A 27,965-nucleotide genomic window follows, 5' to 3' on the forward strand; every position below is an offset into this window, starting at 1 on the left:
GCATTTTCTGTTGGTAAAGAATCCTTGCTTTTCAAAACCCAAGATTTAATTTGATTGACACAAGAAAGATTAAAATTTAAATGACCATGATACAGATACAAGCAGGACAATAAAACATCTGTTTGACTGTTAAAATAAACAAACTCTTGATTGATACACAGAAAAGAGTCATTGCTCATCAGTGAATCATTTCTGACAGAAACAAATTCATAAACAAATGGCAGACATTTCTAATGACTACTGACAGCTCTATAACATATACTTATGATATTCTGATTGGAGTCCATCAGTGCAGGAATAGTTTCCTCATCCAGTTCTTTGTTTGACCCAAGAGTTCATGGTTAGGATTGTTTCAAGCTGTCTTTTATTTTGAATTTCAACAAAGAAAGATAATGGGAAAATTGTTGGTTGGAGTGAAATAAAGGCATTATCTATACATATTGATGATCATACTGTATTAGTAATTAACGAAACAGTAGTCAATGTAAATGCTTTCTTTTTTTTTTGTAAGTAATATATGACTAATGACATGATCCTAACCAAAAGAGAATGCAAAGTGGAGACAGGATAAGTTGGAATCTTAGCATTGGAATCTCACCAAAAGAACTTGTTTTTTATTCATTTGTTTTTGTCCCATGTTGTGAGATGCATTAAGGAATTCTTAAAGTTGTATGTCTCCATTTACAGTCTGTTTAATTAAATTAGTTACAGATGTAGAGAAAATTTGGATTGGGGGAAAATGTTGAAGAGTCATTCATCTTCAAAGTTGTTTAATTTATAGAATGTTTACTAAAGCTTGCATTGAACCAAAAGGTAAAGGTACACTTAAAGTTCCTGCAGAGTAATTAATTGCTTAAAATCTTAATTATGTGGAAATCTTTTTCAGTTTTGTTTCATTTGGAAATTACACAGGTTTCTTTTTTTTCAGCTGTCATCAAACTTAGGTGCAATAAATTAGAAATGAATATTTTTTTTTTTTTTTTTGCCATTTTCTACATTATTGATTTTTCTACAATTACTCTATTAAAAGAAGATTTTATCTGTTTTTCAAAATCACATCAAACATCTGTTGTATCCAATAATATTTTCTGGCACGAGACACCATAATAATATAAAAATTCATATTGATTTTATCAAAATCGAAGTCTCCGTCCTTGGGGGTAAATGAAGATGGAACGCTCTAGAGATCTGCATAATGAAGTAAACAAAAGCACACTCTCAGGTTCAGGGCAAGGGGAGTTTGGATCAGTGGAATAGCCCAACAGCAGCTGTAACGTCCATGTTTTCACACATCACTGAGCTTTCTCTCCCATGTTTTAATGTCCTACTACCACTCTCACTTTCAGAGAATTTGGGGGCCTTTATGTGTTGTTTTGTAGAAATCTTCTATAAATGAGATCTTTTCATGTTCATAAAAGAAGTTGACTTTTATGGAGGATTTGTAAATAGTGACTGTCATGGTCTTTATTTACCAAGGTAAGCCCTTTTTGTGTCCAGAATGTAGGTTTTCTGATGATGGTATGTACAGTGTTGTGATTGATATAAGATAGATGATATTATTTGATGCTCAGTAATTTAAACTCTCACCTCTCTTGGAAGCATACTCCATCCCTAGAATGTGGCTGTGATGCTACTGCATATGCTGTGCCTGTGCAGGGTGACAAGGTGTTCAAGTCCATATGTTCATTGTTGTCTATAATGCCACTGTAAAGTGTCACCAAGAAATGCAGGATTTACAAGAGCTGTTCGAAAATTTAAGTGAGACACTGTGTTTATTCTTCTTTCTAATGAACAGCTATATGGTGAAAATTGGCATATATGTTTGATAAACATTAAGAATTAATAAAAGCAAGAAATATTATGCCCCAGGATCGAAAGATCCCGGGGTTTATTGTTTTTGTCCTGTCTGTCTGTTTGTCTGTTGTCAATAACCTTGCCCATAACTTTTGACTGGTTGGAGCTATGACTTTCATATTTCACATGTGTATTCCTTGTGACAAGACCTTTCTTTGGGTACCATCATATTTGACCTTTTGACGTTGACCTTGGAGTTTGACCCACTTTTGCAAAATTTTAAGAGACTTTAACCTTGGCAATAACTTCTGAACAGTTGGTGCTTGGGGATTCAAACTTCACATGTGTAATCTTTGTGACAAGGCCTTCCTTTGGATATCAACAACTTTGACCTTTTGACCTTGACCTTGGAGTTTGACCTACTTTTGAAAAACTTTAACCTTGGCCATAACTTTTGAACAGTTGGTGCTTGGGGTTTCAAACTTTACATGTGTTTTTCTTGTAACAAGACCTTCCTCTGGATATCAACCTCTTTGACCCTTTGACCTTGACCTAGGAGTTTGACCTACTTTTGAAAAACTTTAACCTTGGCCATAACTTTTGAATGGTTGGAGCTAGGGCTTTCATACTTCACATATGTAATCCTTGTGATATCACATTCCTTTGGATACCAACCACTTTGACCTTGACATAAGAGTTTGACCTACTTTTGAAAAACTTTAACCTTGGCCATAACTTTTGAATGGTTGATGCTAGGGCTTTCATACTTCACATATGTAATCCTTGTGACAAGACCTTTCTTTGGATACCAACCACTTTGACCCTTTGACCTTGACATAGGAGTTTGACCTACTTTTGAAAAACTTTGACCTTGACCATAACTTTTGAATGGATGGTGCCAGGGCTTTCATACTTCACATATGTAATCCTTGTGACAAGACCTTCCTTTGGATACCAACAACTTTGACCCTGCTTTTGACGTTTTACTTACTTTTAAAAAACTTTAACCTTCGCCATAACTTTTGAACAGTTGCAGGTAGGGCTTTCAAATTTCACAGGTTTATTCCTTGAGACAAGACCTTTCTTTTGGTACCAACATTTTTTATCTTTTGGTCTGGATTTTGACTTGCATTTGAGAAACTTTAACCTTCACCATAAGCTGCCATCCGGGGGCATCAGTGTTTCACAAACACATCTTGTTTTGACTTCATATTGTGCAAGTTTGATAGAATTTCGATCAGAAATAACAAAAAATAATAAAAAAGAATATAAAAAATAAATTGGCACAGTATAGGAATCTAATGACAAAATGAATTTTGACGTCAAAGCGGCGCAGCGAAAATTAATACATGTTGATGCAACCAATATGAGAAGCTTTTGTTTACACAATTTCATCTCAGAAATGACAAACTGAACAGAAACACAATGGGGACCAGTTTATTTGGTAAACCAAAGTTCATGGCCTTAATGTGTCACCTCTGCTCAGAGCAGACTGGACAGGAATATTGGTATTCTCACAACGCCTCTTCAATTGCTTTAGAAATTTCATAGGGATGTCTGTAGATTGTCTGCCAAACAACATTTAAAGAAGGCTTGGGAATCGCTGACTCCAACTGTCACCAATTAATTCTGGTACATTGTGTCTGAACTCTGTAGGGTAGGAAGTTTGGTTGTTTTCAAGACAATTTTGTCCAGTGTTTGTCACAATTTGTTACACAAGGGTTCAATAGTTGAAGTAAATTTAATTGGTTTCATCTAATTAGTTTTAGTTCCTTATAATCGATTTGTTTAGATTACCAGGAATAAATTCTCTTTTAAGCTAACTTAACTGAGTGAAGAGCTAGCATATTGAAGCTTGTAGTTGACCAAACATTATTTAGGAACTTGAAAGAAATGTATATGATGCAGAAGAAAGTGATTTAGGTAGACTTTCTTCTTTTGAATTGTGTTTATTCCCTCATTATTAACATGTGGCAGGTGTTGCAAATTAGAATCAGGAATCTAAAATAGAGTTTGCTTGGATATATGGTGTAAAACATTTTATTAAGGTCTTAGTCAAGATCTAGATTTTTTGCAAGTGCTTGTATGTTTGTACATAGACAGTCATAGTGACTTTGAAACAAGGTGTAAATATATGTGATGATAAAACCATTTTGTAGATCTTTGATTTCATTTTGAAAATAGCTGAAAAATAGAGTAATAAAGTTTGGTTGAGAGATACAACACCTCTGATTTTCATAGTTTAATTCATTCCATTTACTAATGATTGAAAAGTGGTTAGCCCTGCAACTTAGTTCACACAGTCACCTGGGATAAACAAAAAGTTGGAAATTATTTCAAGAGTTTAATATACTAATAGAGTGTAGGATTTTCCCAGTTGTGTCAAAATATAATTATAGTAATTGAACTTTAAGTTTAACTAATGCCAGATTTTAAAGAATGAATGTCTTCTTTAAAAAAAGTACTTGGCTGAGAAACTAATGCTGTAAGCTAGGTTATTGACTTTGGGGAAAAATAAATGTATTGTAGCAGTCTTTTATCAACTTGTTCCTAGATTTGTCATTCATTTCTTGAATCTGGGAGGTCCTTCACACATCCATCACTAATATTGACAGTTTTGTAACAGAAACTTAATAAATGATAAAATTCATCCCACTTCTGTCTCTTTTGGAACACCACTTGACTTGGGGATAGGAATTGCTTAAGAGATGCAGTGGGAGATTAACTGAGATTTATTCTGGGTTAACAGATCAGTGTGAGTGATATTTTATTAAAAAAAATGAGGTTTCAGCGAGTTTTTTGTTGACCTGAAATTAATAATCTATAGATTTGTGTTGATATGAAAAAGACGCTGATACATGTATATAAATACTCCTTTTCTTGAAATCATTAGCCAAGACATATATTTATTTACAGAATCAAGTGGACCTTAGACAATATTTGTAGAGATATAGATACAGGGCAGTTAAGATGCATCTGAAATATTTCTGGCTTTTGTTCAAAGACTGAATGCAATGGTTGTTTTTCCTTAGTAATGAAGATCCCATTACACATTGATCTGCGTGTTCATGGAAAAAAAAAATTAAAAGTTTAAAATTGATTTTTGATAGAAAGTTAGATTAAGCTTGTTAAATATTGATAATCTTAGCTATCTGCATATTGGTCATTATAGCCACCTACAAGCATTCTTCCTGGCCAGATTAAGTTTCCAGACAGTTAAAGTCATTAGTTCTTTTGTAAAAGTAAAGAGAGGCCAACCCTTCAATGACATGCACATTGTAGCTCTTCTAAATGGACAAAGAAGAAGAAAGAGGTTTCTTTTCTTATGTAAACAAAAAATGATGTTTATACACTATCAGTTCTCAGAATTATAGATTTCTCATTAATAATCAATATCATTTAGCTCAACCTAATCAATATTTGCAGTTGGTTAGAAATCTTTTGATACCATCCCCCAAGGATCAGTCTGATTTAAGTGTTATGTGAAGAACATGTAAACAAATGAGGTCACTGATTCTTATCTTATGGCCCATGAGATCCCCTGGGGGGTCATCTATGACCCTAGGTATCCTTATTGATACTTTTCACTAACATGCTGCATGATGCAGAAAGCTTTGATCTATCAGGCACAAACTCATGGACCTAATACTTCTGCAAAAAAAGATCATCAAATAGTAATTTAACACTTTACCTGTAGTCAATTAAATAACAGTTTAATCAGGAGAACATGGAGAACTGATATTTTTATTGACTGATGCTAACACATGCAGGGGTTTTCAGGGCTTACTAGTGTTTACAGGATTGTGTTGGAAGCCTTTTGACACCACCCCCTTCTTCTCCTGCATGTGGGCTACTGCTGCCTGCTGCTTCACTGTTACAGTGTGTCTGTGAGACATCTAAGCTAGAGGATTTATGTACTTTCACTGGACCACTATATTTTATAGTGTTTGGATATATAGGATCTTTATTTAGCAGGTAAAGTTTGTAGTGACTCATGTCAAAGTTTCTGGTCATACTACAAGTCAACTGCTTGAAATTTTCAATTTATGAGGAATTTTTACTTTTACAACTTGATCGAACACATTTTCATTGTATATTAATGATTCACTTGCAAATTTCCCTCTTATGTATTTATAAATGTTATATATATATGGTTTTTTTTGGTAAGATCTCATGGATTTATTTTATTCCAAGCCCTGACAGTGACTTGTGCAGCCCCTGTGCTCAATAGACATAAAATTTTCAGAATTTACTGGCATTGATACTTTTGTATTTTTAAATTATGAAAATGTGAAGCATTTTACTACAAATTTTTATTGTAAAAAGACTAGGATCCTTTCCTCTACTGTTATTTAAGGAAAATATTACTGCGTAATTTTTATGATATTAGTGATTCATGTTGTAACAATGGCAATTACAAGTAATACACAGCATGCTCCATCCATTGAACAGATCCTTCTAATTGGTATCGCTAACCAAAGGAATGACAAGTTCCACCTCCAACTCTTAATTGACAAACTTTGTAATTTTTTCAGAATGTGTCTCTCATGCTTGTTAGGTTTTGAAAGGCCAAATATTACCTGTAAATTGTGTTTAGAGGGGATGGGGGGAGAATGATGTAAGCTTGGTGATGCTTGTAGGAACAGCTGGAGCTTGAGAGGCTTGCTGGCAGTTGTAGCAGTGCAAAATGCTTTCACTTGACCACATTTGATTATTCTCCAGGGTTTTTCTTCCCCATTTAATGCACATTTGCAGCAGTTGGCTGTGTTTTTTGGCTCTTTGAAGTTTTGGCTTAATTGATTTGCAGTCTGTGGTTATAACCTCATTTTGATAAATGCATAAAATATACTGACTTTATCTATAGTGTGAATTCATTTAGAAAAAAGAAAACAATGGTTGAATTTGCCTAATTTTAGAAGTAATTTGCCAAGTTCTGAAGACATTATGATACGATAAAACAAGGATTAAAAGCAAAATGCTCATAATGAATTCACGCTTAACATTTCCATTCCCCATGGTTTTGAAGTGTAAATGTAAGCTATTTGGATATAATGAATAAAGTGTATAAGGAATCAAAATTGTTTCATCCCTGGCACTTAAAAATATTAGCATGTTTTACTGTATACCTCAGTAACTGACTTTGTGCTTATCTGTTTGCCATTTTCTCATGACAAGAAAATTCATCATCATATGACTAAATTGTGCTCATCTAAATTTTGTCATTTAAATCTTTCACTGAGATCTGTATGGTATATTCTTTGGATGAGCCAATTATAATGAAGGGGATGAGACTGATATTTCTGATGTAAAAGTACAGCATCATGATCATCCCATGCTATTAATCTTGAGGCTATTAATCTTGAATTTAAGAACACTTCATATTAGCTTTAAAAAAAAAAAAAGAAAAAAAAAGTCATCCCATGCTATTAATCTCGAATTTACGAACTTAATATTTGCTTAGAAAAAAAAAAGTTCGTTACATTGTTTATGATTTTGTTGCATGTAATTTGGTTAAGCGTTCATGATTTACTATAGATTGGGATTATGTAGCAGGCAAAGGTTTTAATCCTTTTTTATCCACCACCAGTATTTTATAGTCAAGGATGGCAGTACATCAGGTGTGGCCAATGCCTTATTGACAGGTGTTTGAATACATGTCACCTTGGGCATTGTCGTCAGATGGATCTGTTTCCTGAATGGGGTGATAGGGATTAAATGGATTAAATGCATTAAGGTTGAGCAAGTACAGGATGGTAGCATTGCGTTTCTAGTGTTTTTGTCTTGTTTCAAGGATTTTTAAAATGAGCTAATTTTATCATTTGGCACTGCCTTGAGAAGGAAAGGGGTTTTTTTTGTGTGTGTGCTAAATACTTGAAAAGAATCTTGAAGGTTTCACCATTTCCAATCTCTTTTGGAAGATAACTTCAGGAGCTTTTAATAAACTATAGGTTTTGCTGATCTTGATAAAAACAAAACAAATGTAGCTAGAGAGCTAATTACAGGAAGGGTGATGAATAAACAAGAGAGTACCAGGCATAAATTGTTATGAGAGTGCCCAAACAATCTGGTTGGACATAGATTTCAGCCTCATTACTTAACATCTGCATCTCATTGCTGTGTGATTTAGGGGTCCTTGACTGTTTGGTCTGGATGTCCACTCAGCTGCTAGTCAGATTTGACAGCCGGCCAGGCACGTCTTCTTCTCCACACAATTCAGCTGCACACAATGACCTGACAAGGACAGACTATTAAATCCTTGTAGTGTTTACTGCTGCCTTCTTTGGAGTGGGTGATGTATGGTCCATTAGGCAATGAAGGAACACATGAATATGCAGATGATGATTACTGGCCAGAGATTAATGGTCCTTGTAAAGAAATCCAGTGTGTGGTGGACGGTGTTCTTCAGCAAGAGAAGAGTGTGGCAGTGCTCAGACAGAATTAGCAGTTAAATTGTAAATTACTGAACAATCAAGGAAGTGTCACATGGTTCTGTATGATGAGAGGAGCTTGTTTAGGAGTATAGTGAAAAAGATAGGGAAAAAAAGTTTCTAAGATATGCAAGCACAGTTATGAACATCATTTAATTAGGAATTCATTATGTATTGCTGTGTTCTTTTAATAATGAACTTGCATGCACATGGTTAGGAAGCATGTCGTGTTGAAGGTACTTGAGTCACAGTAGAATCCTTGTTTTCAGCAACTAGATTTACTACGAGTTTTAGCAGCAGCATTGTCTGACATGAAGGGGGAGTCAGTGATTCACTTCATTATTAAATTTGTAGCTATCTCTTGCCAGACAAAAAGGACTTCATAATAGTTAGATTGTTTGTCTACAATCGGGAGAATATTTGCTCTCTGGAGTCTCACTAGAGAATGCTGCAATGTCGCTGTGACACGCCAAGCTCATTGAAGCCGTTATTATCCTTACCATTAGTAGTAAATTCTGGGTAATCAGTATTGAGTGGCAACACATCAAACACAGCAGACCATACATTCATTGAAATGCTTTGTGAAACTTAGTTATCATTTGTGATCTATTGTTTGCTACTTTTAGTCCCAATTGATAGGTTTTATATATATTTAATTTTTGTAAACAGTATAATGTTTTTACAGACATGATTTAAAATCCCAATTTTTAAAAATTACCAAAATGATGTCAACTTCAGGTATCTCCATCATTTATGTATATACAGTCAAACCCCGTTATCTTGAACTCGATGGGATGGAGAAAAAACTTGGAGATATCTGAGGGTTCGAGATGTCAAGGGTAAAATACTTGAGAAATCTGTTGTTAGGACTTCCAGATCACTTCGACATATCCATGGTACTCGAGATATCCGTGTTCGAGATACCAAAGTTCAACTGTATGTCAATTTTCAGGGTATCAAACTGAAAGCATCAATTCTACATTTCAAACCTTCAGATGCATTTCTCCTACAAAATTAGAATTAGATTTTGAATGTAGTTTGGGCTTGTTTTTTTTGAGGTTTTATTTCTGTGGACCAAATCTTATTATACTTTAAATGTTAATAAGACGATAGACTATCAGAAACTTGGGTGTCATGCAACGGACAACAATTAAAAAAAAAAGAATGCAAAAGTGTCCTTTAGAATTGCTTTATAAATAATGTATAATTGAAAAAGGCAATACCCGTTATCAATTACATAATTATTGGGAATAGAAATCATCAATTTTATGCATAAATCATTTCAATTGCTGTGTTCATCAGGATATGTATTGTTTTTTTCCACAATCACTCCACTCAGGTCCCATAATTCTTCTCATCATTAACGAACAAAAAACACTTGTAATCTGTGGATTTGTGAATAAATTGGATAATTGTTCAACAAAGCACCTGTTAAATAGGTGACTAAATTATTTGCTGATCTTCACAAAGATTGATTTTGTGTCATTTTTCTTCACTCTCCATAAAATGACTCAGAGTTCTGTATAGATAGTCAGGATTTGTATGATAGAGGAGCTATTCTGACCAATCATTAAAGATTATTGAATTATCTGGATCTATATTGTAACTGGAAGCTCCCAGTATTTCCTCTATTCTGTTTAATGGTTTTTCTCAGCTGAGTCATTGCTGGTGGTGAAAGTTGACTATAATCACTGGAAGAGACATTGGTCTCCTATTTATGTGCCAGAGTTATGAGACAAAAATGGTGTAATTTTAACAGAATTTTATGAGTAAGCAAATATTCTAGGGATTAAGGGGAAAAAATTTCACAAGTGTTCAAGTAGCTCATAAACTTTTGATCTTCATTTGTAAATTGGAAAAATTCTACTTGCATTCTTGTCTTTAATTAAAATCGATTTCAAGTATATCAAATTTCTGCTGTCAAAATTCTTATGTCTGTACATGAATACAGGGAAGACCCTCTTAAATATTTGTTATTATACAATGTTCTTTGATTTTCTTTTTAAATGACATTTTTTTTATTTTACAGGTTGATAACATAAACAAGTGTCTAGCATTCCTGGCTGGTCTGGGAGTCAACATTGAAGGACTTTGTGCTAAGGGTAAATTTCATGATCCACCCTTAAATGGATGAAAAATTTGGACCTAAGAAAATAATTACATGTTCAAATATCACAATAAAGATGGTTAAAAAAATGAATTTTCTGGATCTGTAAAGCCTAAAAATTTATATTAATGAATCTCTTGGCTACATTATTCAGCAAAAATTTTCTGGCCTGATTTTAGGTTTCAGTCATAACTTCTGAATATACCTTGATCCCAAAATTATTCTAGAGTAAAAATTCTCTTTTTTGTAATTGAAATGTGCTCTATGAGAGAAAAATTAATTGTTGTGAAAGTTGTGATTCTCACGTTCAGATTTTAAAATTTGTTGGCAACTGGTTTCCCTCTTCAAGTAATATGCACTTAACTTGCGTTTGAGAAAAGTGTTGCATTTTGTTGTTCAGTTTGTAAACATTTCAATGGTTTCCTGTTCGACATGAAAAGCTTAAACGAGATTTCCTCATTTTGCGCATGTAGTAGAGAATTTTTGCTTAAGATATCCTCAATGTTCCAGATTTCTTTCATAATACCAGTGCCACTTGGAAGTGTCCAACAAAAATTAATTAGCAAATAGATGGCTGTTTAGGTTTTATTTGAAGCAGATCTTTAAGTGGTTTCATGCACACTTCTGCATTTTAATTGCTGGATGGTGTGTATCTTATGGGATCCTCTTATTTGCAGACATTAAAGATGGGAATTTAAAATCCATACTTGGGCTGTTCTATAGCTTGTCACGCTACCAACAGCAGCAGAAGGCCAAACTACGCCAGGGACAGGAACAAGCCAAAGCCCAGCCAGGGGAGACTACTCCAGATAACCACCACCTCACTCAGCAAGGCAGGAACACACCTCAGCTCAATGGAGGGGAAATGCTATCTAGGTGGGTATTGTAGCCTTTACAGTCTTCCATGGGTCATAAATTTTTGAACAATTTCAGCTTCTCTGTAAAACTTTTCAGCCATGCAGTTATGATAATATTTGTCATCTACAAGAGCAATGAAGTTTTACATTGGTTATGACTTAGAAACCGGAAAAAATAGATTTCTATTGTTGACCAAGAGGAAAATAGGAAAACTTGCTTGGGCCATAAATGTACCAGAATATGAGGATCCAGGTCACTTATGTCTAATAGGGAGTGTAGTATATCTAAATAATCTTGATATTTAGATGATTATCAAGGAACAGGAGCATCTTGTTCATTTACATTTAATTTCTGTTCATGACAATGAGTACACGGCAGGTGTGACTGGTCAACAGGGGATGCTTACTCCTCCATGGCACCTGATCCCACCTCTAATGTTTTATAGAGGTCCATGTTCACTTTGCTCCTGATTTGTATTGTTTCAATGGAATTTTGAGCTTGATTTCTCTTTGTTATCTCCAAATTTCATGCATCTGTATAATGCTGCAGATGAGCATTTTTCACTCTTTTGTATGCAGATTAATTTTGCACACTGAGAGTAAATCATCTAATACATATTTATCCAAATTAAATATAGAATCATGTTTTCTTTGGGAAAGGCAGTTGGAAAGGCTGGCAGTGATGAATTTCATTGGTCACCTGTCTAAAGGTCATTTGGGCTGACCCTTTTTATAGCCTGAACAAAGCAGGGGAGGGGAACTAATCCCCCATCCCACTGTTATCCCCTAACTCTTGAATTAACATTTAATTGGTTCTCTGATTAATCCTTTAACCTATGTCCTGCTATAAAACATAGCACTAATGGTTATGTCAATCAAACTACCCTGCATCAAGAGAAAAAGAAATTCCCTGCCAATGCCTTACTGCTTGTTAATGACCAAAATTTAATTCATTTGCAGAACTTTTGGGTTTCTCTGGTGTTGTAGTTAGTGCCCTGATTTGAAGGCTTGTTCCTGACCCATTGTTCAGTGACTTCTCATGATCATTTTCTTTGTCTTCAAATTTCGGTGAAAAGGGTATAAAATTTGATGAAGCTCTTGCATAGGAATAATATAACTAATGGATGTATCACGGGGGAGATAGTAATGGGTTTGTTTGACCAGCTTTATAGAAATCACTGACCTTACTGTGAGCCATATCTGATTGCAAGATTCAAGGAAATGATATTTATGTGGCCAAAAACCTTAAAGTTGTTGTGTTTCTCAGTGTGAACTCTCACTTTGAAAACTGACATTGCTTTAAGTTCATTTTTCACAACTTTTTTTGGTCTTTGAAGAGATCAGTGAAGGTAAGGAGAGGCAATTGTTATACTATAAGGTACATGTACTTGCATGATTGATGCATTATCAAAATCATGAAAAACATCTCTTTCAGAAGTTTTCATAAAAGTTAGAAAACTTTGATTCTGATATTTTAATGTTTTCCTGCATGCATGCAGCTGTTAGTTGTCGCTGTAAAGTGTTCATTGTGTAAGACACCAGAAACAACTTGGGCAGGTGAAGTGAAAAGTTATGTTTCCAAAAGTGATACTTCTGTTTACAAAAAACGGAGAAGATAATGTATAATTTGCATTAGTTGTGTATATCCTATCAGTGTGTAAGATCTGATTGAGTTGGAGTGGTTTGCTTTTGAAAAGAATTATTTTTAGGCCCTTTGCTTACACAAATACTTAATTCAATTGCTTTCACACTTTCATGTGCTCTGTAGAAGAATATATTCTTCTGCGATGGAGACCAGGGCAAGTTCTGGATGATTTCCATCAACTTCCTGCTTCTGTCCTTGACCTTTCTTTTACTTCCTGGTTTAGTTTACTTCCTGTGTTGTGACGGAGACTGACCTTTGTTTTTGGTCCTAATTCAGATCTGGGTCTGTTGTTGTTGATACAGGATGGTAAATTTTGTTTGTCTAGCCACAGGTCCAAACTATTCAATACACTCTTCCTGATTTTTTGAAAAATATTCTTCCGGCAACAAAATAATTATTGATTAGATAAGTTTTATTCCTACTTCCAAAATAAATCAAGTGCCTTCTAAAATGGACACTTTAACCTTGTCATCATTTTAGGACAGATGTTCTTAGATGTGTAATGGTAAATGATGGTTTTAATTTCAAAACAGAAAAATGCTATTCTGTTTGTGATAGACTTGACATTAATTTAATCATACTATTAGGACAAAATACAGTCAAACTTCGTTATCTCGAACTCGCTGGGACCGAGAAAAAACAGAGAGATATCCAAGAATTCGAGATATTGCGGGTAAAATACTTCAAAATTATATGTTTTGGACCTCCAAATCACTTCGACATATTCATGGTATTTGAGATATCAGTGTTCAAAATAACGAAGTTCAACTGTATGTGTATATCATGTTGTAGTGGTTTTGCCTTTGGAGGGATTTATACCAAATTATGGAAGTGTACGATCTTAGAATTGAATTTATATATGTATTGTAGGTTACCATCTCCATTTAACAAGGGGAGTAAATGTCCGACAATAACCAACCCCTCCAGTAAAGAAAGCGGACCTCACAGTAATTCCAACCTCAACAACAGCCGCAGTAGTCGCTCAACTCCAACATCAAGTGATAGAAACAAAGCTCAACTCAACCAGCAAAACAACAATGTCACCTCAGGTAAATTCAAGTAGATTTCAAGTCAATTTCAAGTGGATAAAAATAGTGTAATGCTCTAAAAATAGTAGTTGGGCTTGTACCTCCGAAGTGAAGTTTATACTGAAAGTTGTGCAGATAAGTATGTGGCTAGGAGAAGGCTGTTGGTAAAATATCACAGCTCACCATCTGTATTAACTTCTCTGAACTACCTAGATATTAAGTTATAATAACATATGACGTCATGTCACTGTGAAATTGAGATGACATGATGGGGAATTTTGAAGAAAAAAGATTGTGATGTAGCGTGAAAAATACCCTCTTGTGTGTGGATAATTTGAAGTTCTTGAAATAGTTACAAGTAACATTCAGACTTGCCCCATGCCACATACATGCCCACACACACACTTTATATATACAACAGGATAAGTTTAATTCATTTATGTAACTAAAAGCTTACAATTATTTTTTTAATCACTTTTGTGCAACATTAGGGAAAATTATGTTGATCAACAGTCATGTGACGCCCAAAAATGTGCTATTATAGTACTTTATAAAATAATACCTTTATGAAACTGTCTTCACAAATTGGTTGTATATTTATACATAGTTTTCAAATTGAAATCAAAACCTAGCTTGAAATAGAATTGTATGTTTTAATGCATTTTAAGCCTTTTGGACAGCTGTGTATGAATTTTTAAGAAACATGCCAACAGGATATAAATAAAGTTATATTGTGGTGGTATTGTAACTTGTTATATATGGGTGTAAAATCGGGTCATTGCCAATGTTATTTCAAGCTGCAAACTAGAGCAAAAACAAAGAATTTATTAAATCCTAAATATTTATAAAATCATCTTGTGACTGATTTGAAAGTCTAGACAGAGTTCCTGTTCTTGACAAGATGTGACATAATACTTGGTACAGGATAATAAAAATGCATTTGATATAGGAACTGTTGTATAAAATCATTGTATTAAACCTGAATTACATAATCATGGTGCATATGTTCTAAGTTTTAAGTGGATTTGTAAAATGTACATGTATGTGAAATGAAATTGGTACTTGGATTACATTAAAGTTTAAAAAAAAAAAAAAAAAGAGAAAAAAATAGAACTGTCTCTTTTAAAAAAAAAAAATAGTCTCCGAATTCTCTAATCTATCTACTGGTACATTCTCTGAATGTACCAGTAGATAGGATTCAAAGGTGGTACAAATATCTGCCATATATTTTTAAAGTCTTTTGTAGGAAGTTTAAAGCAATAAATCAAAATGATTCTATCAGTTTGACTTTAAACCATTTTCACTGGGGAATTATCAAATAATACAGAGGTAATTCTACAACATTTATGTTTATTAAATTGATTTAAAATTCAACTGAATGTCATCTCAAGTCTTCAGAACATGAAACCATTATATCCAAGGTGAAAACATAATGCATCATTTAGTAAAGGAGGGTTGAATGAAGTGCACTCTCTCAGATTTGCAATATACAAAGTTGTTCATTTAATTTTTTTCACACACCATCTATAAATAATTTTTTAATGTCACATGAATCATTTAAAATTAGAAAATGGGATATAGAAGTTTCTATGAATTGTTGTAAAACAAAACCTCATTATTGCCCCAGGCACAGCATGTTCTGAACATGAAATTTGTTGTTTTCTGCATAAAAATGTTTAATCAAAAAGAGATTTTGTTCTGTGCATAAAAGGTATAGATTTCATGCAATCAGATGATGGCATTTTGATATTTTGTGAAGATTTGGAGTTAATTTAATGAATTCCTCATGATTTCCCTGTGTTAATTTGACCTTTGTTTACTAGGAAGAATTTGTCCCCTTGATAAAGGATTACTCAGAAATCAAACAGTGTAGTTTTATGATGTCATAAAGGCTTCTCTCTGCACAAAATTGTCCTTTGACATTTTACTTGTCTGGGAGAACATTAACAAATGGGGGAAAAGTAAATGATGTAATTGTGTTTTCATCGAAGTGTGAAGCAGGACCCATTTCAATTAAGCAATATTAATCATACGCACTTTCTAATATGGAAGTGTCTTCATTGAAAGTTTTATTTTGAGACCATGAGCTGAGATGTTTCCGTCAAAATAATCTCTTTAAAATCGCTTTGTTGATCAGTATTAGGTAAGGTGGAGCCTCAGTGGGTGTCAACACTTGTTATTATTAAACTCTCTTCCCCTGCTGATCAGGGACTTTGTCATACCCCTCCATCAAAAACATTTAAACTCCAGGAATAATTACATGCTTCCATCATTTCTTAATGCTTAAATGGACAAAAAGTCAATTTCCTTTGTATACCGTGGACTACATGTCAGTAGATTTTCCACCCTTGTAGACACAAAAAGTGATTTTGGCTTTAATGCCTTGAATGAATTTTGATTTTCTTGTTTGTGATTTGTATTGTATGTAGTATGTACCTGTGCCCAATGTGGAAGTGATGGGCTTGTTCGATTTGCTGCATAACAGGTGCTCTTTGAGGAGGGTATAGATTTTGGGTGCACTTGATTGATCCCAGTCTGAGACCCCGATATTGGATCACATGGTCTTTATCCATACAAAGGAATAGATGAATTTTATGATAAACTTTTATGAACAGAAGCACTGTCTAATTCAGATGGAAATCAATATTGTGTTTATTTTTGAAACAAAGAAACACCTTTTCACTGGATGCAGACCCACGTACTGGAATACAAATCTTTGTGGAGGACTTTGATTTATTGGAATGAAATTGGATCTTTTTATGTCAGATGAACTTTTGTTTTCCATAACCAGGGCAAGTATTTTATCAGTGAGAGAGAGAGAGAGAGAGAGAGAAGAGAGAGAATGACAGAGTGAGGGACAGTTTAGATAACTAGACAGATACAGGATAGATGGACCCTCTATTTGTTGCTATGAGAAAATTTATCACCGTCTCAATTGCCATCACAGGAGAAGAATGTTAATGCAACAGTCTTAAGATAACAGTTTTCATTATCATGCATACAACACTATAGTAAATAATTCCTAGATTTAATAAATGGGGTACAGGAATTCCAACAAGGTAACAATGGTAGACATAACTTAATCAGAAGTGGTCTCTTGTCCACATGCCTGGGAATTAATGTTGATTCACAATGTAGATAAAAATATCAAACTTTAATGGTTTAATGATGTGTAGCTCTGTGAATTTTGGAGTGCCTGGGCCCTTTGTTTGTCCTAGGCTATACTGGACTCTAATGGTCACTGGTCAACTAATAATCTTTAGTGTATTTATTGATGGTATTTGATATGTTCTGACTGTGCAGGGTATATATATGAGCGGACTTCCAAACTGTCTTTGTTTCGAGTACAAACATAATGAACTTTGCTTTGATCCAATTTTAAAAAATCTATCTTTCACATATGTAATGTGTTTGACTTCCAAAATGTATGGACTGGACTTTTAAATTACAAGTGGTATGAGTTGTAATAAATATTTGAAAATAAAGGAGGAAAAAAAGTCAAATTACCACACTGTGAAAGGAGAACTTTGTTGGTGAAGTTCAGGAGGTAAGTAGCTGGCAAGGATGAAGTATTGAATTTTATATACAGTAAAACAAGCTTACAACAAAGTGCCAGGGACAGACGATTTTGCTTCTATTAATTTTCACCATTAACATATTTTAAAGCCTTGGGAAATGAAAACCACTTTAAGCATCAATTCATTTTAAGCATGCTCGCTATAAATGTGTTTTACTGTATCCCCCTTACCTGCGAGGTACTTACATATAGGATCTATATTACTCATTTTCACTCGGTTCATTGTGCACTCTGAGAACTGTTTTAAAATAAGTGTCATGTGCATTATTATAGAAATTAGTAATGATGACTATCATTTTAATGTCATCAAATTATATTAAATAGTTTTAATGGATGCTTAAGCCCCACTCATAACATCTTTTGACCTTTGTGCATCAAGTGTCTTACCTAGAACTAAGTTGTTTAGCTGGAATAGGATAGATGGGGAAATTTTGTTTATTGATGTGATGTGAAAAAAAGGGGTCATCCTAGTTTAATTTTCTGACTTGCGTTTTGCAAATTGGGAATATAAATTTTGATAGAAAATAATTTACAATGGTGTTGTGCATTTATAAAGGGAATAATGCTGAAATATATAGGTAAGTTAGCATGACTGCTCCAAATTGTAAAATGTTTATACATATAAAGGTAGTCATGTTGTATCAATTTATTTTTTATTTTTCTGCGAGGTTAAAATGACCCAAACAAAACTTTGTACTTTTAATTCCCTGATTCAGTACTGTCCCTGTCCTGCTGAGTCTATGAATGGAAGACATTAAGGCAGATACACAGATGTTTTTACTGGCAAATTCCTGCTAATTCTTCTAAATACAGACAGCTTAGATCTTAACAGTATGGGGTGATTAGAAACTGAAGTTGAGCAAAATAGCAAATCAGAGAGCTTCAGAGTAGAAAGACCAGGCTAAATTATTGTTCTCTTTGAAAATGGTGGAGTCAAACATTGAAGCCTCTTTGACACTAAAAAGCATCAAGCATATTTTGTGTCAGGTCTGAAATGCACACCCAAAATAAAAACAGAAACAATTGTGCCAAAGTCCTAGGAAAGATTTGACACTCTTTTATTTCCCATAAATACTTAATACGAGGATAAAGGTAGATGCCACAGCATTGTAAAATGGGTGGAGATGTAAACTTTGAGCCGTTCCAAGTCCAGCAAATCTGGATCAAAGTTTCTGTAATTAATCCCTTTCACTATATATATATATAGCTGCAGGAAGGATCAGAAAAGATAACTATGTATATATATTTATAGTAAGTATCACAAGGTGTAGGTAAATGGTCATCTAGGTGGTTTAATCTTCACCATGTCCTCTCCTTTTGCTGTGTTATCTTGATCCACTTATCAGTTAATCCACCCCAGGTAATTGCTATGTGAATCTACAAAGTTTATTTAATTTTCCATTAGGTTACATGATCATTACATTAGGGCAAATAAACTGTTTGACTTTGTGGCTATTGTGATGGGGATCATTGGAGGGTTTATGATTGGGAATTGACAGGTGTAATGTTTGGTGAGTAGTTGTATATATTTATTGTACATGCTCATGAAAATGACTAATTAAAGAGAAAAAGGAAATAGGTTTGTTTGCATGGTTTTTGTACTATAAAAATTAATCATGTTCGACCTAGTCAGGGTATTGCTCAGATTGAAATTCAAATTTATATGAGGTCTTATTAAAAAAAAATGAAATTTGATTTGAGGAGAATAGAAGTTTTTAAAAGGTGAAGGGGATAGAAAACTATCAGGGAGGGGGCAACAACACAGTGCTTAGTCTGCATAATGTAATGAAGAATGAATTATCAAGTGCAAGGTTGAAAGTGTAAGGCCTTGGCCTTGAATTTTTCACTACTGGATGAAATTCAAAGGTACATTGCAGTTGGGTCATGTTAACTTAAGCAACACCTGGCAGTATTCATGTAAAAAGCCAAAGGTCAAAGCCAGCTGTGGGTTTTATTACACCTGATAATCATCTATGTAAGAAAGTTAACAGCTTTGGAAGCAAAAGATTTTAATCTTGTTTGGGTCTTTTAATTGCAGCTGCTTGTTTACCCACATAAGCAATAACAACTTTGCACCTGAACAGGTAACAGGGTCCATTGTTGACCTGTTATCAAACATCAAAGGATGAAAAAGACATTCCTTATCTGCTAGAAGCCAGAGTTAATTTGGTTTTTATCACGTTTTTACCTAGATACATGATATTCAATAATACCATGATCCACCCCTTTGTTGGAAATGACCATGAAAAATGTAAAAATGAATTCACTATCAGAATCATCAGTTCAAGTTAAGGCAGTGCAAGGCTAGAATTAATCTGCGATGTGCTTTGATGCATTCTTGAACTGTATGATCTGAAAACCATAGTAAACTTTCCTATGTAAAGGGGAAGGTGCAACATTTGAAAGATGGATCTTATGTTGGAAGTTTAAAAGATTTGTGGTCAACTTTTCCTAGCCACTGCACCTTTGATGATCAGAGAGTGTTATGGATGATGTTTGAATAGGGATCAGTTATGCCAAGTTTGAAGGTTTTTGGTGAAATTGAACTTTTGATTGATTTCAAGTGACTGTGTACACTTTAGGATATTGAATTGCAGGAAGGAATGGCATTTCAAATGTTTGCTCTTTCAGGTAACTTTTTTGTGCACTTTATAATGGTGTTATTGTAAGAGATTTCAAAATTATCCAAGATATTCAAATCCCTGTTAAAATTCCATTTACTGCACTTTTAGACATTTTTATCCAGTTTATATAGATAATGATGTTTAAAGGGGGGTAACTCTTCAATGGTTGTGGAACAAGAGAATTTTTATTTTGTTTACATATATACAAAATAAATATCGGGAAACAATGTGAGTCATGCTTGCACTAGTAAATTTCCTTGTAAAGATGCCACTGCCAGGTGGATGTTGACATAAACAATTTGCATCCTCAAAAGGAACAAATAAATGTCAGTAAGTATAGAGCTTTTCTGTTTGCAAAACTATTATACAGGTTTTAAAAGATCCCCCAAATCTGTGGATTGTCATCTTATCTGATATATTTTGGATTGATTTCTGCTTGATGTATGTACAAGGGATTGATAGCAAGTCTTTTGTTTCTTGTGTAGCAAAGCCAACATGTATTGATTGTAACGACAAAAGACAAAAATATTTTGTTGTACCCACAGTAAATGAATGGTAAGCAAATTTTTGTTTTTATCTTGTAAATCAGTTAATGAAAAATAAATCTGCGGCTTTTTTTCAGAACTTGATACTCAGGTTTTCGATTTTATTACAAAACAAGTTTTTCTTTTATAAGTTAGTCAAAGTTTCCTTATTGAAGTAATATTTTTACAGAACATAATTGGAATTTATATTACCAGGTGGTCATTTTAAGAGTGTTATATCATATATCCTTAATCATTACAAAATATTTTGTACATTGAATTCAAAGGATAATATTGAATTTGATTTGGGACCAAAGTGTTTGAAAAATTTAACTTTGTTGCATTTCTTCAAAAGATCTTGGCAATATGCATGCCTTTCAATAACTTGTTAAAGATAGAAGAATTTCCCTGGGTATCTGTAGCATTGGAATTCAAAAGCACTTTATTTGGAACAAAGGAATTTGGAAGTGAAAATTAATATTATTCTTGAAACTGTCAGAGGAAATTTTCGGTGTGATTGTCTAACTTGTCAGTGATAGGACAGTGACAGTGCTATTAATGTGAATGGGAGAGAAAGGCCCAAGTCATGCCCACTTAACTCAAAAGAAAACAGATCATCCATAAATGGCAAAATACTACAAAAATACAACTGTAAACATGGCTAGATGATTATATGTGTTTTCATTCAATTAATGTGTTAATAATTCACCAGCTAGGAAAGTATTTTGTGAAATTTTGAGGGAAAAAAAAATTAAAGATAGCTACGATGTCTTGGATAAATTCAGGATTGCAACATGTTTATTCTCCATATTTTGGTAAGTTGTCATGGTTATATTTTTTTTAAATGTATAATGGATTGGATCTAGACCCCAATGTTTATTCTCCATATTTTGGTAAGTTACCATGGTTATATTTTTTTTTTAAATGTATAATGGATTGGATCTAGACCCCAGTGAAGTTGTAGTATGGAATTAACATTGACTGAAGTTTTTTAGGCCCATTTTTAGTTTTCAAAAAAAAAAAAAAAATGCAAGGAGCAGAGACACAGTCTCAGGCTTCTAAGGTTACTTGGGTTTTGTCAACTGTCGCGGTGTGACAGGGAAATTGCTCTGTTGCCGCAGAAAAAAGTGGCAGCTTAAGTCGGCAATTGTGTTTGCCTACCTGTTTGAATCAGGTGTCAAGTTTTGATCATGTTTATCTATTTTGGATATATAAGTATTAATTCATGTAAAGGAGGTGGTAGGAATATAATGTATGTCAAAATGATTAATGAAACTCAGTTTTAAAATTGATGATTGAATTGAAATTTTTTTCTTCTATTTACACAGGTTATAAAAATGCAATTAAATGACCTACCTGTCATTTATTTACAGGTTCACACTGTCTGAATCTTTATTTAAACTAAAAGTGTAAGAAATTGAAATAAAAGAAAAATCACAGCACTTTAAAATGAAACTGACTGACATATGCTATAGCTAACCATATAATTATGTTATTGATAAAACTTCATTTTGGTAATTTTATATGAATTCTCTTGTAATTAGAGTTATAATACGGCACATTCAGTTTATATGCAGTCTCAATGTTATTGTCTGAGGTAATGCAGAGTTAGCCTCCTTCAAACTGTTTTACTCTAGCTGCGTTTACTGATTCAGAATTAATATTTTTTTATGTATAGTGAATGAATATGAAATAGACAACACTGTCAAAAGTTTGAGTCAGTCTAAAATGATATTCTTCCATGCAGTACTCCTTATCTGTTCCAACTGTAGAAGTGGTTTCCATTCAACTGAACTGCCTTTTTTCCTCATCTTAGGAAGGAAACTGAAAGTAAAGGAATAAAGTGTAAATTACATAACAGACCCAAGATTTCCTAAACATCAGATAATACAGACTTTGAACTTGGATGACACCAAAGAACTGGGAGATATATTTTTAAACCCATTATATCTATTGAAAGAAATATTTCCTCATTGCAATTGAAAACAATTACAACCGAAATTTGTAACTGGATATATTAGGAAACATTCTTGGAATACTAATCTTTTGACATGCATTATTTCTCTGAAATTGACACTGGTATATACAGTTTCTATATATAATCTCCATTCATGTCGGACCATTTCTCATCTTCACACTTCAGAAGACCTTGGTGTAAGGTGATGCCTGGGTCACACTTTCTCTATATATTGTGTTTCTTGATATACAATTAACCTGGATTGTTGGAAAACTTAATCTGCTTGTGTGGCTCAAATATGCTGATGCATCAAATGGACTTTTTTAAAAGACTTCAGTGAGTTTATTTATTTTTTTTTTTTTAGTTTGAATTTTGTGCCTCAATCATTTTAATTTAGTGCACAGTAATTTAGATATGAATTGGTAAGGAAGACTAAGGATTGAAAAAAAAAAAAAAAACTATATATTATCTCCTCTTTTTCTCTTAACTTGAAAAATTGTCAGTTACTGCTATACACAGTGGGAATGTATGTCTTTAGCTAATACCTGTGCCTATAAACTAGAGGATAATAAATTTTTTTACTATTTATTTTCAGTGTCACTTGTTCAACTATTAGTAATTTCTGTCAAAATGTGATATATTTTTGATAACTACTTGTTAGTTTTTGCAAATCATCTGTCATAATATCATACACTGGTATAGAAACTCCCTTCATGCCTAATTACAAGTTATTACATAGAGTTCTAGGTAATGTTACATCCTCTAGCTACCTGGCTAGCTCAGGTACCTCAGAATTGTGTATTGGTGAAAAATAAATCGTGATGTATCCAGATGGTCATCGAAATGTTAACGTCCTAGTAAAAGGGGCCTTGGCTTGTTAAGTGAAAACTTTTACCATAATGTTTGTGTGGTTCGTGTGTTTTGGCACTGGAAAAGAGTACTTGTACTTATCTGGTTTCAAGCATTTAATATGACATCTCTGTGTTGTACCAGATTCATTGATTTGTAAGTTATTTTCCTTATTCCAGATTTATTTTGTTGATAGGAAAAACCAAGGATATATTGTAAAAAGACATTTGGAAACAATTCAACTTTTGTGTGGAACAGGAAATTGAGTTTAATTTATACATTTTAATATAGAAATTGACCTTGATCGAAAGGCTTAATAAAAATAGAAACTTGCAATTCAGTTCAGCACTTCATATGGTTTGTTTACAGAATAAATAATTAAATCGGTAGATATTAGCCCGCCAAATAACCAGGGGCTCTACAGTGTATAATTATTAATGAGGTGCGAACTCCCATTTTTTATCACTACCTGTGTTTTGTAAAGTCTATCTCTTTGTTGTGGTTTACAAGGAGTCTCTGTCATGAGTCAAAGTTTCCGAGGCTTTGTTTTGATGTTGATTTTATCAAATCTCAAGCAGGAAAGAAGACAATCCGTAAATAATAAAAATCTGTGTCTCTAAAGAGCTTTGTGGGAAAAAAAAAGAAGAAAGGAGTAGATCCCACTGGTCTTTAAATTGACCAGAAATTATGAAGTCTAGACTTGTGGAGAGTTACAATATGGGAAGTGGTTAAATGATATTAAGGCCGCCCACTATGACCTCTGAGGGAATTTGGTCTCGATCATGCATTATTATTGTAAACATCAAATAAAAATTATTAACATCACCAACTCAACCTTTTGCACTGGCGTGTGTGGAACAAACTTAAGTAGAATATCAAGTATCCCAAGGTATTGTTAGGTTACTGTGAAATATACTTAAATGTGCCCATTGTTAAATGATGTGTCATATTCAGTCTCGTGGGACTCTGAGTTAACTTATTTTACATTTGAGCTCATAGTTTGCAAGGAGAGGTGCTAAGCATTAATTGAATTTTAAATGCTCAGCTCAAATTTTAATTTTTGCAATATCTTTAAAAAATTAGTGCTGTATAAGGAGTTTTAATCATTTTGAAGATGCCTTCACGTTTGCGGCAGCCAGGTATGCATGCAGATTTTTCAGCTTTTAAAGAATTGCTTTGTTTGTCGTTAATCTTTGTATATTACCTGTATCAAGTAGAAATCTGTTTAGTTTTGTGCCAAATTTCTTACATTATATTTTGTCCAGAAATTTATGGTGGGTCTTTATAAACTTCATGTGACGATATCTGTATGAAAATTTTGTTCCTGTTCAGGCTAATATACATGCTAAATACTATTTAAATAAAGGCTCCTGTAAATTGCAGAAAAGTTTGAGGTAGTCTGACCGTTAAGAGTACATTTTTTATCATTATTAATTGCTATTATAGCATAATATAGGTCAAATTTGTAACCTTCAATGCTTGGTATTCTAATTAAGGGCAACATGAAAATATTTATTAATCTACATAAGCCATAAATATCAAAGCATATATTCAAAACCACAGAAAGTCATGTGACAAATACAAACGAGGAAAAGGAATATTAGCAGACAGAAAGTGGCACTTAGTGAGGACCCAACACTTACACTTTCTGTCATAGATATACAGAGTGTATAACTAAAACATACTGACATACAGAATTTGGACGACTAATTGGGAATAAGACAATATTCTGGAACTTGGAGTATTTTTTTGTGAGACTAATTAAGGTTTCTGTCAGGCTAAAAAATGGATGATTTGGAAGTTCTGGAGAATTTAAATGATGAAGTGTTTTTGAGTTCTGACGAGGAATCTGAATCAGGTGCTATGTCTGCAGTGTGTGCATATATCAAGAGAGATAACTCTACTGATCATTATCTATTACACAATTGTGAAAGTTCCATGTTTCTTGGAAGAGTAGATACTTAATTGTGCCTTTTGAACAGGATGTTCAAATTCTGATATATTTATAGTGAAAATGCTTTATAAAATCCTTTTTATATGTAAATAAATTCAATAAATTTTTTGTTTGTTTTCAGGTTCATCATTTATAAGTGCCAAAAATAACGTCAATAACAACACAGTGCCCTCAGCTTCACAGCGGGCCACCTCTCCGGGCTCATCAGCTACCTCAGGAATCCCTATCCCCGGGGGTCGGAGTTTGGCACACCCTCGATCTGGTGACAAGTCAGGAGGGAGAGTGGTGAGTACCGGTAGCACCACCTCCACGAGTTCCTCAGCCTCCGGCAAAAGTACCTCACAGAAGGCTGCGGCCACCACAAATAAAAACTCTATGTTGGACAAATTCAAATTCTTTAACTCCAAAGACAAATCAAAGACTAAGAGTAGTTTACCCAAAAGTGCCTCTAAACAGAGCACAACTAGCACAGGAAGTACCTGTTCCAGTAGTGACCGGGACTCCCGGGCGAGCGACCGGCAGTCGTCAGCCAGTGCACGAAGCTCGAGTTCCACAGACCCAGGAACATGTGGTAGCAGTACACCTTCAAATGACTCTGGAAGTCCCAAACTCCCTCCTAAAACCAAATCCCTCGGGAAAGGGGGATTTAGTGGGAGGGAAAAGGGAGGGAGTATTCTTACTGCTGAAGATGTGTCTTCGAAACATAGGGGATCCCCTTCCCCTACGCCAACTTCACATTCATCAACTTTACCTGCAAGTAACAAAAAAAGTAGTGCTAAAAGTGACAAGCATGATAAATCTGGACAAAAAAGTTCTAAAATTGGAACCTTAATTCCAAAGTCTTCATCATCAGGAGGAAAATCCAAGTCACCATCATCAGCTCCATCTAGTGGTATTCCAACCCCCTCAAGTAGCATTCCAAAACCATCGTCCTCTGGTAACAAGTCTGTGAAGAGTAGCAAAGAGGATTTAAAGAGTAGTAAAGATGAGAAAAGTAAATCCAGAAACTCCAATTCATCAGGAAGTGCTCAAAAACTCAATGTGCCATTACCATCCACTCCTTCTAGCAATATTCCATCAGTTAGATCTATGCAAAACCACCCATCTCAAATTCCTGGATGTGCCACACTGCCATCATCATCATCTCATAATAATAGCCATTTACAACATGGCTTACATCAGAGCAAAGAACACCCTGACCAATCAAAATCAAGGGACCACCACTCTCACTCAAAGACGCTTGATCCCAGAATGCAACATCAGGAAAAGTCAAGGTATACAGAGGTTGAATACACAGATGGAAGGTTAGAGCGAGTGGGTGATGGCCATAGTTCAAAACCCAGTCAGCTGCCACTAAACAACAAGAGACTGCCAACCCCACTTAACTCCAACACACAACATTCAAACCACCATGAAACAGGTCTCAACAATAATTCACAGAACATAGCCAGAAACAGTGGTAGCAGTGCTGCTGCAGAGTCAAATCATATTATATCTGCATCCTCTCAAACAATTAATGTTGTCAAGCCTACCTGTTCTGTAGCCACCCCCTCAAATGTATTAACAAAGTCAGATGGAAACACACAGACAAATCTATCAGTGCTGAATAGGGCTCTTCCTCCACCCCTGCCAAAAACGGAGCCCCCTCCTCGGAGTGTCCCTAGGGATAATAGCAATCAAAGCATAGACAGTAATAGTGCATCAACTTCTGCTTCTGGACATAATAGTGACTCTACACCATCCTCATCCAGCAATAGTGGTAAAAGTGGACATAGCCATTCTTCTAGTGAAAGTGTTATTTATAAACCCTCCAGTGGTGAAGAGTTTTCTGGTTCAGAAAAAGGAAGTGCTACAAATTCACCACATTTGGGATTAAAAGTTTTGCATTCTCAGTTAAACAAGACTGCAAATAATGTGGCTATAGTGCAACCAAGACATGGTGAGAAAGTAGAAACTACGTTTGATACAGAAGTGAGGACTGAAAAAGTGATAAAAGATTCCAAGGAAACAACAGTTACGACAAAGGAAACAACTTTCTCGGAGAAAACAACAACATTCGTTGACGATGAAGGTGAGAAACTGGACATCAAGCCTATGGCCCCTATTACTCGTGCTATGTCATACGGATCCTCTGGATTGCTCCGCGGATATGGATCACCAGGAAACAAACTCCCAGTGTTAAACTATCACAATCCAGGCTATGCAACCCCAACCCCAGCTTACTTTGCGAGTACCAGCAGATTGGGTGTTAATCGTCCATTAATTGATCATGGGAAATTCTACTCCGGACCAATTCGGAAAGTACCCTCTAGTGGACAAAACAGTGGATTCGATACGGATTACAGTTCTGACTATGACACTTATGATTACATGTCTGGTTATATGTCCGATGGTGACATTCTGAAGAATCAAGCTAAAATGGAGGATATGACCAGTGGTTACCTCAGTGAGGGTGGGGCATCCCTGTATGCACGGCGTCTCCAGCAGCGATTCAGGGAGGGGATGCAGGCTGTGAAAGAATGCATGCAGAAAAGCAGTGGCCTGCTGGATGATGATAGGTGAGTTATTTAACATTGAAATAATCCTGAATATTCATTGAAAAAGCAAAAGTTAACCATTTG

At 34.5% G+C, this 27,965-nt stretch overlaps 1 protein-coding gene across 12 annotated transcripts in view; it reads left to right on the forward strand.

The window, feature by feature from the left end:
- Nucleotides 1–27,965, forward strand: part of LOC133204112 (neuron navigator 3-like) — a 160,142-nt gene that overhangs the window by 82,684 nt on the left and 49,493 nt on the right. For 11 of the 12 annotated variants that reach the window (XM_061339873.1, XM_061339866.1, XM_061339869.1 and 8 more), the window contains exons 4-7: nucleotides 10,252–10,324; nucleotides 11,007–11,205; nucleotides 13,702–13,880; nucleotides 25,466–27,902. In XM_061339873.1, coding sequence (XP_061195857.1) covers nucleotides 10,252–10,324; nucleotides 11,007–11,205; nucleotides 13,702–13,880; nucleotides 25,466–27,902 — 2,888 coding nt within the window. Of the gene's footprint in view, nucleotides 1–10,251; nucleotides 10,325–11,006; nucleotides 11,206–13,701; nucleotides 13,881–25,175; nucleotides 25,249–25,465; nucleotides 27,903–27,965 lie in introns of those variants that run through there. The other variant, XM_061339879.1, reaches the window with a different exon arrangement.

Source organism: Saccostrea echinata, unplaced genomic scaffold, assembly GCF_033153115.1.
Source record: "Saccostrea echinata isolate AGI-Se365-2 ecotype Australia unplaced genomic scaffold, CSIRO_AGI_Sech_v1 ptg000052l, whole genome shotgun sequence".
Classification (NCBI taxonomy): Eukaryota; Metazoa; Mollusca; class Bivalvia; order Ostreida; family Ostreidae; genus Saccostrea; species Saccostrea echinata.